Here is a 14,112-nt window from a genome sequence, read left to right as displayed (position 1 = left end):
TCTCTTCATTCCTGTCTGTCTGTCCCTATCTATCCCTCTCTCTATCTCTCTCTGTCAAAAAAAAAAGGGGGGGTCACTGTAGGTCAGTGCCAGGCGGTGTGTACGGATGGGCTTGTATCTTCTGCTGCTCCCAGTGCCAGGATCACGGCCTCATCTGCGGGCAGGCGGGGAAAGCAAAGCTCAGAGGACCCCCCCGCCCTGCCCCATGTCACTTGGCCAGCCTTCCGTTACTCGACTCAGTCCTGGAGGCAGCTCGAGCTGCCTCTGGCCCCAGATCCATGTGCCAAAGTATATTCTTAATAATATCTTTTATTGATTTTGTAAAAGAAAAAAAATATAAATTTGTTTCAGAGTTAATGCCTCTACAGCCTTTCTTTCCTCCGAAATTGCGTGGTGCACAGTTATTATAAACAGCAGCTGAGGTTCCAGGCGCGAGTGTGCACAGTGTTCGTAATGTTCCTGACAAACTTGACCCAGGCCTCGGGGTGGGGCGGGCTGGCTGGGCACTGGTTTGGGTCACTAAGAGCTGGTGTGATCAGCTCCCGACTCCCGACCACCTCCACCACCCACCCCCGGGCATCAGCTCTCCTGGGAGCCCAGAGGCCCCAGAGGCGCCGCATCTGGGAGGTGAGCGGAGAAGCCGGGGGCTTGGAAGCTACAGAAATGATGGATCTTCTCGGAGAGAACCGACCCCTTATCTTCACAGGGACCCCCTGCTCCAGATGAAAAGCGCATCTGCAGAGCCGCCCGGGAAGCTGCCGAGCTCGTGAAGAATTCTCGGGGCTCGCGTTGCATAGGAACGCGCTTCGTACTGCGAGTACAGTATCGCGGTGGCCGGGCCGGGCGCCAGCAAAACAACGGATTAATATTGGGAACGAGAAATTAGCCACCACTGGGAAACCAATTAGGTCCCTGATTTGAGCTCGTTACGTAGATGGAAATAGATGCAAGCTGGGCTTCGCTTGGCTTCGCTTGGCTGGGGGTGCAAGGCACGTGTCCAGCTTGCTGGGAAGCTGCTGGGAGAGGGAGAAGAGTGGGGCCCGGGCAGCCAGAGCCTCGGTGCCCGCCTCTAAGGGCACGGGCATGGCCGAAAAGGAAAAAGGCAAGCCTGCCGTCAGACCCTGGGGACGGCCCGGGGTGCAGGGACGGCTGCCTCCCCGCAAGTTCAGCGGAGGGCAGCCTCTGAGGCCTGAGGGGAGAATGCAGGCACCTGCACCCCGCCTTTCAGCCAGGGGGCATCGGATGGGCCCTGCTGGCTCCCTGGGGTCTGAAGCTGCCTGCCTGTCGGTCCTATCTGGGCCTGGCAGCCCTGCAGAGACGAGTGCCTGGCACGCTAGGGTGGGCCTGGCACGCTAGGGTGGGCCTGGCTCGGGATAGGGGACGGAGGCCACAGCTCCTTCCTTTCCTCAGCAGGACACAGGCCCTTGGCCAATCCCTCCTCTGGCTTGACAGGGGGACAGAGACCCTGCAGAACCAGTTCCTCTGAGGGGATCTGTCCTTCCCACGGGCCCTGGGAGCGGCCGGGATGCACCAGGGGCTGCCGCTGTCCTGACTGGACATTCGGGGTCAGCGCACGGCCCGGGATGCACCAGGGGCTGCCGCTGTCCTGACTGGACATTCGGGTCAGCGCACGGCCCGGGATGCACCAGGGGCTGCCGCTGTCCTGACTGGACATTCGGGGTCAGCGCACGGCCCGGGATGCACCAGGGGCTGCCGCTGTCCTGACTGGACATTTGAGGTCAGCGCACGGCCCGGGATGCACCAGGGGCTGCTGCTGTCCTGACTGGACATTCGGGGTCAGGGCACAAATCCCACCTGCTCAGGTAGCCCCAGCTCCGCCAGCTCCCAGGCGAGACGGGGTGTGGACAGGGGAGAGGGCATGTGGAGGAGCCTCTGGGCAAACTCTTCCCGGGTGGGTGCTGGAGGCCACCCCGTGCCCTGCTCAGGCGTGCTCCGGGCTGGACACGAGGGCCCCAGGCCATTCCCTGGTCTGGCCCAAGTCAGCCTGCGGGTGGCGGCTGGCTCGCTGCTCTCAGAGGAGGGGCCCCAGCTGGGCGCGGCTCCGGGCAAGTGGGCAGAGTGCAGGCACAGCCCTGGCCGCAGCACTGCCTCCTCCCACCAGGAAGCCCGCCTCTCCGGCGGTCCAGCTCTGAGTCCCCGCTCCCCAGTGGCTCCCCTGAGGTCCGCAGCACTCTTCCAGCCTGTGGGGCCCGGGCTGGCCAACACTGAGGACAGAGGGGGGCACGGCGCTGCTGGGGCCGGGGTGGGGCCCACACTGGCTGAGGACAGCTCTCCGTCCTTCGGCAGTTAGCTCCGCCACCGTCTAGCCGTCTCCTCACTTATGCAGGTTTTGGGGCGCAAGGCTGTCAAGGGAGAGCAGAGGGATGAGCACCACTGAGCCCCCACCCAGAGGGCTGCCTCCGGCTGACACCTGGACTGCCGGGCTTCCCTCGGAGGCCCGAGGGGCCTGGCCCCCTGCAGCCGCTGCGCCATGCCCTGCGCCTGGCAGCCTCCGCCACCCCGCCTGGCCTCCGCCACTGTCCCTCTGCCTGGCCACCTCCTTTAGGCTGCAGCTCCAACACTGCCTCCTCGGGGGAGCCCTCGCCCCGGGTGGACACGCCCGCCAACAAGGTGCTGCTGCCCCGAGCAGCCCTCCCCTGTGCCCACCAGGCCTGGCTCCCCCGGGGGCGCCTGCGGGAGAAGGTGGCATGCTCTCCCAGGCTCTGCCCCCTCAGCCCTTCCTCAGCCCCCAGTGGGCTCCCGGGTGGAGAGGGCTCCAAGGGCAGGTGGGGGTGACAGGCTGTGCGCTGCTGCCACCCCGGCTGTGGAGGGGGCACTTCAAGCAGAGAAGCTAAGCTGACCTGGGTCTGCTGCACTCTGCTTCCTCCTCGAGTTGGCTATGATTTGGTTTTCATTCATCATCTGGACATCCTGGTCCTCCACCTGACTGCTGCAGAGACGGACAAGGCAAGAGATGCCAACCGGCGCCAGGCCGTGAGTCCCCGCCAACTGCTTGCGTTAGGGCAGGTGGGGGGCCGGGCATGGGGTCCGGCAGGGGCAGAGGGTAGGCGTGGGGCCAGCGGGAGCAGGCTGGGCGGGGAGCAGGGGTGGGGGCAGGGGGGCAGCCGGGCGGGGAGCAGGTGTGGGGGCAGGGGGGTGGCCGGGCAGCGGGGGCGGGCTGGGCCGCACCTGAGGGCCGCGTGTTTCTCCTGGTGGTAGATGTCCTCGGTGAAGAGGATGGTGTGGTAGGGCACTGTGGGCTCGCACGTGGGCAGGATGCCCCCAACCAGGTGGCCCACCATGGCCAGGATCCCATTGTACACGAGCAAGTCGTCCACCAGGAGCTGAACAGACAGAGGGGGCTCTGCAGCTGGGCTGACAGGTCCCCCCCTCCGTCCCACATGTGACCCTGGGCAAAGCACATGGCTGCACAGCACCTCGCCTGCTCTGAGCCCGGCCTGCGTTAGGACTTCAGATGTTCACGACCACCGTGGAGGCACACGCCACGAGCCCCGTGAGGCAGAGGAGGCAGCTGAGGTCAAGGGGCTCAAATACCTTTAGCCCACGCGGCAGAGCTGGGACGCCCCTGGGGGCCCCACTATCTCCAACCCAGAGCCCCCCCTCCCCCCCGGCACAAGGAACTCCTTAAATCAGTACGATCTGAAAAGAAACAATAAAAGAAAAACCACTTTCTGGTTACTATTTTTTTCAGGGTGATGACTCAAATCACTTTGAGGAGGTTTTGAATTCAGGGCTGGGTGGTAAATTTCCCTGCAAGGAGGACCAGGCATTTGCGTCTAAGGTTGCAACAGAGAGAAGTCAGTCAAACTGCGACAGATGATAATTGCCGGTGGCCTAATTACCAACGAGCATAATTATCTCAAAAATCCCAGCTAACAAGTACTTACGCCAAACTCCTTCACCCCTCGATGGGGTGTTTTCGCATAATTCCACAGTTTGATCATTGACACGGTGGTAGGCAGATCGAAAATCACATAGACGCGGTTCACCTGTCAGGGAGAAGAACTCATTAAACAGCCCTGTCTGTAAACAGAGGCTCTGGGCTGGGTGGGGTGTCAGGTGTGGGCAGGGACCAGCCCGGGGAGGCTGGAGGCAGCGCCTGCCCACGTGGGCGGGTCTGGGCTGGGTGGGGGTGTCAGGTGTGGGAGGGGACCAGCCCGGGGAGGCTGGAGGCAGCGCCCGCCCACGTGGGCGGGTCTGGGCTGGGTGGGGGTGTCAGGTGTGGGAGGGGACCAGCCCGGGGAGGCTGGAGGCAGCGCCCGCCCACGTGGGCGGGTCTGGGCTGGGTGGGGGTGCCAGGTGTGGGAGGCGACCAGCTCGGGGAGGCTGGAGGCAGCGCTTGCCCACGTGGGCGGGTCTGGGCTGGGTGGGGGTGTCAGGTGTGGGAGGGAACCAGCCCGGGGAGGCTGGAGGCAGCGCCTGCCCACGTGGGCGGGTCTGGGCTGCTCAGGGCTGCGGTGCAGGGGGGTTCCCGCAGCTTCTCTTCTGCTCGAGGCCCATCCTGAGTCAGGTCACGTGTGGCTGCGTTAGCAACAAACCGCTGAGCTGGCTCTTGGAGGGCCTGCTGTCTTGGGCCTGGCATGGCCCCCATTTAAATACCCGCGGAGACCTGGGCAGAGTGTTCCCTTTTCCCAGGTCAGGCCAGAAACAGTGTGGGGCCGCATGGGCCAAGGGGACAGGCCTCGGTCCTGAGTCTAGGAGCCCAGGGCCAGCCCAGCACAGCCTCAACGCCCGTCTTTCCTTTCCCCCAGTCATAAACAAGCAGCGGGGCGGATGGGCCAGACAGGCGTCCCCAAACTACGGCGGGTGGGCCACATGTGGCCCCCTGAGGCCATTTATCTGGACCCCCGCCGAACTCCCGGAAGGGGCACCTCTTTCATTGGTGGTCAGTGAGAGGAGCACTGTATGTGGTGGCCCTCCAACAGTCTGAGGGACAGTGAACTGGCCCCCTGTGTAAAAAGTTTGGGGACCTCTGGGCCAGGAGGTGCCACTAGGCAATCTCTGTCCCAGTGCCGGTGCAGACTCTGCTGGTGGAGTGTGTGTGTGGTGTGTGTGTGGGGGGGGTCCAGACCTCTAGCAGAATCAGCTAGTAAAGCAGGACTCAACAACCTCCCATCCTCCCTCCCCAGCAAAGACTCTCAAATGTTAGGGGGCTCCTTGCAAGACAGAGTAAAGCAACAGGCATTCGAGCTGGCCACGGGCTGCCCTGCCCCCGTCTTGTCCTGGTTCTCAGCCTGCGCCATCCGCAGCGTGCCGCAGGTGACAGGTGATGGCAAATGCAGCTGGCCACGCTCACAGAGGCCGCAGGCTGGACTTGGCTTGGGGACCGCAGCGCTGTGGCCCTGGATCTAAGAGCTGGTAGAACACGTACTCTCCCCTTTGCAATGGTGGGCTGGCCTCCACTCAAGGGAAGTGGGTGGATCCTTGACGGTGGGGGAAGGCAATTGGGGGGAGGGGCTTTGGAAAACCTCCCTCACAGACTGCTGATGCTGCCCCTTCCCGTGAGCCCTTTGACAGGAAAATGTACCCCCTCATCCTGCCACCCCACCCCACGGAGTAGAAGAGAGGATGCCCCAGCGGTCACAGGGATGCCCCAGACTCAGTGACACATCACCACCCAGGCCTCCAGCCCTGTGGCCGAGGGGCTGGTGGGGTGCTGGACCCACCTGTCCCATCTCCTGGCTTCTCTCCTCCCTCCCCACCACCAGAAACCAGGTCCCGGTGGGCGAGGGCCTCTCCCTCGGGTGCTAGAGAGAAAAGGATAGGCAGGACCAACTGCAGGGTCTGAGATTGGGGAAACTGAGGCAGCTGGGTGGAAGAGATGACCAGGCAGATTTGGTGACAGAGAGGGGGCATGACTGGGGCCCGGTGCCCGGTGCCACCGGAGGGAGAGGATGGAGCTGGGAGGAGGGCGGGCGGGTGACAGAGAGAAGCAGGGGGTGCCCGCAGGGACCAGGGAATGCCCAAGTCCCCGGGCCTGCAGCACTGGGCTCCTGGCTTCAGCCCTGGGCGGACCTTTATTGCCCTAGTGTCTGTCATAGGAACCCTGTCCCCCACAGCAGAGATAAAGAACTGCTGGCCCAGAGGCGCTGGCCCCCTGGGGGTTAGCAGCACCTAAGCCCTCCTGATGGCCCCGTGTACTTTGACTTGTTCCAGATGAACCCGGCCTGGAGGAAAGTGGTGTCACTGAGACCTGGATGGAAAGGCTCCCGCCCACCCCAGGGCCAAGAGCCTCCGGACACCCACCAGGCCGGGCAGGATGGGAGCCAGCCACATGTGCCTGCCGTCACTGGTGTCGTTAACTTGGTCGATGAGCTTGTCAGGGGTCCGGACATCCCCGCACACGCCGTCCAAGGAGTTCACACTGTCGGGGAAGGCGGCGATATCTGAGGAGGCGCTAAGCTGCTGTAACTCACAGAGGGGCCCTTGGCACCGTGGGCCACTCTCGCGGCCGCCAGCCTCCATCACAGTGACCGTGGGGCTCGGGGGACGGAGGGGCTGGCGGGCGAGCAGCCGAGCTGGACGTGCTCTGGGGAGAAGGAGTGCGTGGAGACTGAGGGGAGGGGGGCTGGGTGTGCGCAGGGGAGGCCACGCTGAGGAAAGGGGAGGACACCGTGCAGAGAGAGGGGAGGAAGAGTGTCCAGGAGCTGCCAGAGGTGAGGGCGAAGTGTGAACCCTGCGAAGGGTTTCTCTCGTAAAGGAACGGGTCTGGCTGGGTTCCACCTTGGCACGTGAGGACCAGGCCGAGCCCGGAAGGACAGCAGGGGCCTGACCCAGGCACAGCTGCTCTGCTGATGGGCACTGGCGCGGGCTAGGGAGCCTGATTCCAGCTCTGGCTCTGCCATCCGACCCGAGAGCCTAGCCGTGTACCAGGTTGCTCCCTGCAGGCCTTGTCAGAGCCTTTAGCACTCCCAGGTGCCTGCGGTCCTCCCAGGGTGGGGAGGGTCGCTGCAGGTGGTAGCCTCTCCCGGCCCCTAGACCACAGGCCTCGGTTTTGAGGAACCCGTCTGGCTCCCTTGTTCGGTGTGGCTGGGAGCTGCGGCTGGCCGCTTTGCCCCCCACCCCCACCCCAGGTCAGCATCTGGCCGTGAGCAGAGCCCACAGACATTCTTAATCCCAATCCGGTTCCTACAGGGACATTTCCTGCTCGCTACAGCGAAGGCTTCGCCCCTTCCCCTGAGCCTGCGTGCTCCCTGCGGCCTGCGGGGAGCCCCTCTGCCCAGAAAGGATACTGTTTTCCGACAGGGGGATTTTTTCTCCCTGCTCGTCGTAAAGCTCCAGGCCGGTCAGACCGATGTAATAGGGGTCACCCCAGCTGGTCAGCAGCTGAAACTGAAAAATGACTGGGAAATGTTATTAAGGAAAAACAGGCTTAATTTTCTTCTGAGGACAAAGTAGAACCATGACAAAGATCACACGGGGGTATAATTTTTTTGGTTTATATGGATGAATAAGAGCAAAAAGAAATGATTTTTTCTTCTACCAAGGCCGACTCCTATGAAAACACAAGTGGCATTACATACATGAGTGTGTGCATGCTTTTAGAATTCAAACCCTTGGGGTGATGGACACACGATATAATTAACAGTTCGAATGCTATAAAAATGTTCACCTGAAACCTATGCCCTCTTATTGATCAATGTTACCCCTTTGATTTTAACTTTCTAAAAAAAAAGGAATTCAAAACCTTTCTCCAGGCCCAGGAGGCGGGACAGGAGGGGACAGTGCTCCCCAGGGAGCTGGAAGGATGGGGACACAACTGTGTCACAAACTCATTGTATGGTGCTGGACAAACTGACCAGGACTCAAACTGTCTCATGCCTCAGTTTCCCTGATTGTTCATCGACAAGAACAGAGAACCTGTTCCATCCTCATGCACTGCAAGGGGACACGGGGTTTGAGCATCAAGAGGGCTGGGTGGTGCAGGTCCCATTGCCACACGGCACCGCCAGCCACCAGGACCCCCTCACACTGTGCCCTCTGCGCTCCCCGCATTCCCAGGAGCGGGCAGGGCAGGACCGTTGAGAAGAGGCCCAGTGGCTCCCAGGTGGTATTACGGCCGGACGTGGTCCTTCCAGGAGAACAGGCTGGTGAGAGAGCCAGGCTACCTGTGTCCACTCCCCTGGCCCTGCCCCTTCCCAGCTGTGTGGCCCTGGGTGGCTTACTTAGCCTCTCTGTGCCTCAGTTTCCCCAGCTGTGAAATGGGGATGCTGGCAGTACCCGCCACATAGGGCTAACATAGTGAGTCAGGGCTAGCAGCCCACTGTGACCAGGGACCCCAGAGAGGTGCAAGGGGCCCGACCTGCTCTGGCAGGTCCCGAACTGTGGTGTGTCCAGATCACAGACCAAGAGCCCAGAGGGGTCAGGCCAGTCACATCAAAGGGAGGACTGGCAGCTCAGAGACAGGGCTGGGCACAGCAGGTCCAGTACGTTTGAGCTAGCATTCCTTCCATCGTTAGCTGCCCCCTGCCTGGTCCCAAAGTGGCCCCCAGTCTGGTCCCTGGGGTCGGTCCCAGCCTCTCCGGCCCCTCCCAGCCAGAGTCCTCAGTGCTGCCCCCTGTGACCCTGCCCACCGGGGCGCAGGATCTGGAGCTCCTGTGTCGTCCCAGGCCCAGCAGCGCCCGTGCCTGCACCCTGGGCGGCAGCGGAGGCCCAGACCCTGCCTCAGGCCCGCCAGGCGGCTACAGGGCCCTTTCCCGGGGTTCCGGGCCAGCCCCCAGGGCCCAGCTGTGCCTGCACCAGGCAGGAGGAGGATACAGCCACAGGGCATCAGCGGTGCCTCGTAGTCCATGCTCGCCTGCTCCCGGCCCTTCGTGTCCAGCCTGAAAAGATACAAAACGGCACCAGTGAGCAGAACACAGCTGCATGGCGCTGGTCAGCTACCCCGCAGGCACCAGACCCTGAAGACGCGGGCGGTGCGGCACTCCCAGGAGGCAGTCGGGGGAGACAGCTGACCTCCTGCTGCCTGGAGCTCCCACCTGTGCCAGAGGCTTCGTCATGGCCGACTCGGGCACAGGCTTGGCTGCTATGGACCCTTCTACGCCTCAAAGCTACCCATGTAGGTGGTGTTCCTATATCCCTGGGGGGGGGGGCTGGTGCACAGAGACGGAGATCACTGGCTGAAGGTCACACAGCAGGAGGAGCAGAACTGAGATGTGGTCGAGGTTGTCCAGTTCCAGAGCTTTCCTATCCACCCCACTCCGCTGCCCCTTCATAGACAGAAGAAGTCCCCGCGCTCTGAGAGCTGAGCGAGACGCAGGGTGGGGCAGTGGGGCAGCGCGCTGGGCACTGGGCATGGGGCATGGGGTGGGCAGGCGATGTCTGAGCTAAAGAGGAAGAGGCCACGGAAGGAGTCAGAGCCATGCCTTCCAAGCACAGGAGCAACAACGAGGCCCTTGGGTGGGAAGGGACTGGGAGGTGGGTGGGTGTGGGTGGGGGTTGTGGCTTGCCATGGAAAGCAGCCAGAGGGGTTAGAGGGTGGGCTGCAGTGGGAGGAGGACAGGGGAAGGGGGGTGGAAGGCGGGGGGCACCCCGAAGGCTTTGGCTTCCTGACCTTGAGCAAGCGTCTTCACTGTCTGGGGCCTCAGTTCCCACGTCTGTAAAATGGGCATAACAATCCCTACTTGAACGAATATAGAGCACCTGGCACGGAGCAGGCGCTTTGCAGGGAGAGCTCTCTCTTCCTCCACATTTCTCCCCACAGGGCTTCTCTCCCTGGTCTGCAGCCAGTACCACCTTCCAGCCCTGGCCTGGTTTCCTTCTGTTTCAAGGGCAATGTTATAATTAAGTGACTGTTCCCAGTGACCGGCCTAAGAAGCGATCCCAGTGACAGTGGAGGAAAACTCATTTTGTTCTGAGAACCCGGCCTCTGGCGTTTGGACAACAGGGGGTTTAAATGAGTGACCTTAATGTGGCATTTACAAATTGTTGTGAGCTGCCTGCAGCTGAGAACGGGGCCAAGAAACCCCAGTGAATCCATGAAATGCTGGGTCCTATTTTTCTTTTTGAATCTTTCCAAATCAGGAACACAGAAACAGGAGAAGGAAGGCCCTTCCCCGAGCCAGCCAGCGGGCATCTCTGGAACCAGGCAGCCGGGATCCTCTTTTCCCAGTGGGAAGCCTAACGAGGCATTTAAAACCTCAAGCACTCCAGACAGCGAGAAACCCAAACACTCAGCCGAGGCGGTGCACCCCACAGGCTCCGGAGAGGCTTGGCTGAGCTTTAGAAACAGCCAAGGTGAAAAGCAGTGCGTTTGATCACCATTTCAAGGTGCTTTAGGTGGACACTTCAGAGCGCGGCGTGGAGCCAGCGCCCCCCGGACGTGGCGGGGCTGGTGGGGCTGGCGCGCGGCTCCCTCACCTCTGGGCGGGCTGGGGCAGGAGTCGTGCTTGTAGGTAGTCCACAAAGAGGATTTCTTGTGCAAAATCAAAGTGGCAGTTGCCGGGCCCCTTCCGGATGAGAAAGCCCTCTGGAGGGGAGACGCACAGGCTGTCCAGGGAGACGTGGACGACTCTGGCCTAGCAAACAAACGGAAACACGGGCCTGGAGGAAGCAGCCAGCACGGAGGACAGCCAGTGGTGTGTGGCGACGTACCACTTGTGACAGAGAGCTTCCGAGAGCCCAGCCTGAGAAACAGCCTGGTCTGGCCTTCCTCCCAGACCAGAACCACTGCTCAGGTCCACCTTCCTGTGTCATCCCTACTCTGTGCCAGGCGCTCTGCTGGGTGCTGGGCAGACAGTGGGGGACAAGGCCGGTGAGGCCCCTGCCCCTGCCCCAGGGGACAAGTACAGACATTCTGCAGTCCACCTAGATGCAGTGGCCTGAGGTGGTACATGGTCATGTTCAGACAGCCACCATTAGTATTTGTGCAAGTTGCATACACTTCCCACGCCTCTATGTCCGTATCTATTAAATGGGCTCAATAATGAATGTCAAGTATCCAGGACAGAACAGCGCCTGGCACAAAACATGCATGGTGCCAGCCCTTCCTCAAGCCCCGGCTCACACACGTCACCGGCGCTGGTACTGCCATCGCCCCTCCTGAGGGCCCTGAGCTCGTCTGTTTCGGGCATGTGCTCCCCTAGAGTGTCCTTGGTGGTGGTGGTCTCCTCTGAAGACCCCCGCCAGACCATCTCTAAGTCTGCCTCAGGGCCTGGCACATGACAGGTGCTTACTAAAAGCTTACTGAGTGAGTCAGATTCGGGCCAACGGGTCTCCCTGACCTGGGCCAGGTTTCGCCAGCCACGTGGCCAGGATCTCACAGGAAGTCGCAGAGCCTAAATGGCAGGGTGTGAGGTGGCTCAGCTCTGGGTGAGCAGAGGGGAGGAAACAGCCAACACCCTCCCTCCAGCCCTGCGACCAGAATCAAGGCCCCTGGGCCCCTGACCCCACCTTCCTGGGGAGCAGCGTGGGCCCCTGGGCACCTGACCCCACCTTCCTGGGGAGCAGCGTGGGCCCCTGGGCACCTGACCCCACCTTCCTGGGGAGCAGTGTGGGTCCCCGCTGGCTGAACAGGAGGAATCCCGCCTCTGGGAGACGCCGAGGGAAAGGGGCCCAGCCAGGGGCGCCTGGGAACGTCCGGTGCTCCCGGAGGCCTTCATCCTCAGCATCAGGGAGCCCCCACAGGTCGGCCGCTCAGTCACAGGGCACACAACCCTCCCGCGCCCTCACTGCTGTGTTTCGGCGACCTTACCATCAGCCCTTCTGTGCAGTGGGAGGAGATCGATGCTTCACGGCTCAGAGTCACACAGGTCAGAAAAGCCAGGAAAAGGGCTGCTTCTGCCCACCCTCTCCCACATTTCAACAGAGGCTCCGGCTCCTTCACGGCCAGCAGGAGAGCGCAGAGCAGGGCTGGAGCTCCGGGCCCGGCAGGCGTGGACTGGGCGCCAGCTCCGCGGCCCCGGCTGAGTGGCTAGACCTTTCTGAACCTCACTGTCTGATGCCCGGAAAGATGAGGGTAATGATAGCTGCCTCCCAGAGGTTGGGGCAAGAGCCCAGTGAAATGATGACTTCCTGAGAAGCCCTTAGCCCAGGGCCCGGGCCCCAGAGGGGCTCAGTGAACAGCAGGGCCACCACTGACCACCACGCGGTGAGGGCTGGGCCCGCAGGCCCCGGCCGCCCCGGAGGAGACGGGGTGCGGCCGCCATCCGCCATCCTCCTGGCTCTTCAGCCTGCGCGGGCTGTGTGTGCAGGACACGGAAACAGCAGCACACACTCTCCCCGGCTGTGACCCCATGGCCATTTGGAAAGTTCTGGAGGATTTATGCTCCTCTCTGGCAGCCGCACCAGCCATTCGTCAAGGCATGGTTTCCCCGTGCCCCTGCCCCCCACTTACCCCCCGATAGGTGTCCTCGGGAGATTTATTGTAGTTCCAGAAGCGCAGGCCGGAGATGCTCTGGGCTTGGTCGAAGCGAACCGTGACCACGTGGTCCAGCCCCGGCGAGAAGGGGACCAGCCACATGTGCTCGTCCTCCATGGTGATGTTGGTGCCATCGATTAACCTGCGTGCAGTGGGAAGGGGCAGTCAGGCGGGGGTGGCGGTGTGCCCCGCAGAAAGCCCAGCGCGGGGTCCACGCCCGCTCCTCGCCCACCGGCCCCACCTGGCAGGAGCGGGCTGGCTGGACGGGGAGAGTTAAGGGAGGTAAGAATAATTAAAGCGACAGTGAGGGGCCACCTCTCGTCTGTGAAATGAGACAAAATAAAGGCAGGAAGAAAAAAATCAGTCTATGCTGTTTAAGGTGCAGTGAAGCAATCATCCAAGTGTTTTAAAAAGGGGGTAGATGTGTTTTTTTTTCAGGACCCTTTAACCCAGGGATCCTGTTTCTAGAACACCGCCCCCCCCCCCCCAAGCCAGTCCAGTCAATATGCTGAAAAGGCCGTCTGCACCACGATGTTCACAGCAGGCTTTTTACACGAAGACAAAGAGAACCCACGGGGTCTCAAAGCAGGGGAAAGGTTGAGGAAGTCTGTCCGGTGTCACCGTGACCATCACAAGGATGGGGCCATGACGCGGGAAAGGGAGGGGCACAGGTTGTAACGCTGCAAAATGAGGACAGGCAGGGACCAGGAGAGATGATGATGCAAACGTGCAAAACAGAGTTGTGTCCGAGGGGATGGGAGGTGAACATCTTCTCTGTTTTCCAGACTTCCCGTAAAATGCTGTGTGGACTATGGTGCGTTTTGAAGGAATTCCATCCCCTCCCTGCTGTGTGGGCACGCAGGGCGGAGAGGGGGTTGGGGGCACTGAGCAGCAGAGTGACCTTGGCAGCTGCTGGTACGGGGCTAGGACACGGGGCAGGGTCTCTGGGGACCTGCAGCAGCACGGCCAGTAGGCATCTCGGGGCACTTCCTCCCGGGAGGAGGGAGCCCCGGCCCCCACGTGCACAGGCCTCTAACCGCTGCGCTGCACCTGGCCTCTCGCGCACGCTGCACTTCCGTCCAGGCCAGTTTCTGGTTCTCCTGCTCGGGACACCCTGCCGCATCCTCCTCAATTCTTCCCGTGTTTGTCCCCCAGACTGGACTGCCCAGCACAGCTCAGCGCCAACCCCAACCCTGGTCCTGGCGGCCCTGGCCCGTGTGTCCGGCACTGCCGCTGGGAGGCCTGGCGACAGAGGCCTCCCTCCCAGCCGAGTGGACGGGGCACCGCCCTGTCCCTCCCGTCCTCCCAGCGACTCTGAAGCTGCTGCACTGGGAGGAGCTCGGCCTGCTGCCCGGCTTCCTGTATTTAAAATAAACTGGTTTTTCCTTTTACATTTAAAATTTTTAGATTTAGAAAAATCGTATAATCTAACTGTTCATCCAAGGAGGTAATATATTTCTTCTTATTCCTCCCCCCCCCCCCAAAAGACTGTTATTAAATTGATGGATGTGTCTTACAATTACCGGCATCTTCAAACCGAAGCTGAATTCAGCAGTTTAACACTGGGGTGTTTGTGGAATTGAGCTGACGGAGGACGACCACTAGAGAACCTTCCATTTCCTTCCAGAAGCGATGCCCTCTCCGCCCTAGAACTGTGACTGCCTCCACCGCAACGGAGAGGAGGGGGGTCGGCGAGGCGCGCACAGCTGACGGGTGGGGGGCCCCACAGATGC

General features: G+C 61.6%; 1 protein-coding gene across 6 annotated transcripts in view; it reads right to left on the bottom strand.

Annotated features, from left to right (window-relative positions):
* Nucleotides 1-291: 291 nt before the first annotated feature.
* Nucleotides 292-14,112, bottom strand: part of KATNIP (katanin interacting protein) — a 190,532-nt gene continuing 176,711 nt past the window's right edge. For 5 of the 6 annotated variants that reach the window (XM_066275499.1, XM_066275496.1, XM_066275494.1 and 2 more), the window contains 9 exons: nucleotides 12,356-12,521; nucleotides 10,381-10,538; nucleotides 8,779-8,843; nucleotides 7,254-7,364; nucleotides 6,268-6,407; nucleotides 3,909-4,010; nucleotides 3,190-3,344; nucleotides 2,862-2,950; nucleotides 292-2,363 (listed from right to left, as the gene is read on the bottom strand). In XM_066275499.1, the coding sequence (XP_066131596.1) occupies nucleotides 2,308-2,363; nucleotides 2,862-2,950; nucleotides 3,190-3,344; nucleotides 3,909-4,010; nucleotides 6,268-6,407; nucleotides 7,254-7,364; nucleotides 8,779-8,843; nucleotides 10,381-10,538; nucleotides 12,356-12,521 (1,042 nt within the window). In that variant the 3' untranslated portion in view covers nucleotides 292-2,307. The remainder of the gene's footprint in view (nucleotides 2,364-2,861; nucleotides 2,951-3,189; nucleotides 3,345-3,908; nucleotides 4,011-6,267; nucleotides 6,408-7,253; nucleotides 7,365-8,778; nucleotides 8,844-10,380; nucleotides 10,539-12,355; nucleotides 12,522-14,112) is intronic. The other variant, XM_066275495.1, reaches the window with a different exon arrangement.

Source organism: Saccopteryx bilineata, chromosome 4, assembly GCF_036850765.1.
Source record: "Saccopteryx bilineata isolate mSacBil1 chromosome 4, mSacBil1_pri_phased_curated, whole genome shotgun sequence".
NCBI classification, from domain to species: Eukaryota; Metazoa; Chordata; class Mammalia; order Chiroptera; family Emballonuridae; genus Saccopteryx; species Saccopteryx bilineata.
The sequence above is the reverse complement of the archived record's forward strand: the minus strand, read 5'-3'. Positions and strand labels throughout refer to the sequence as shown.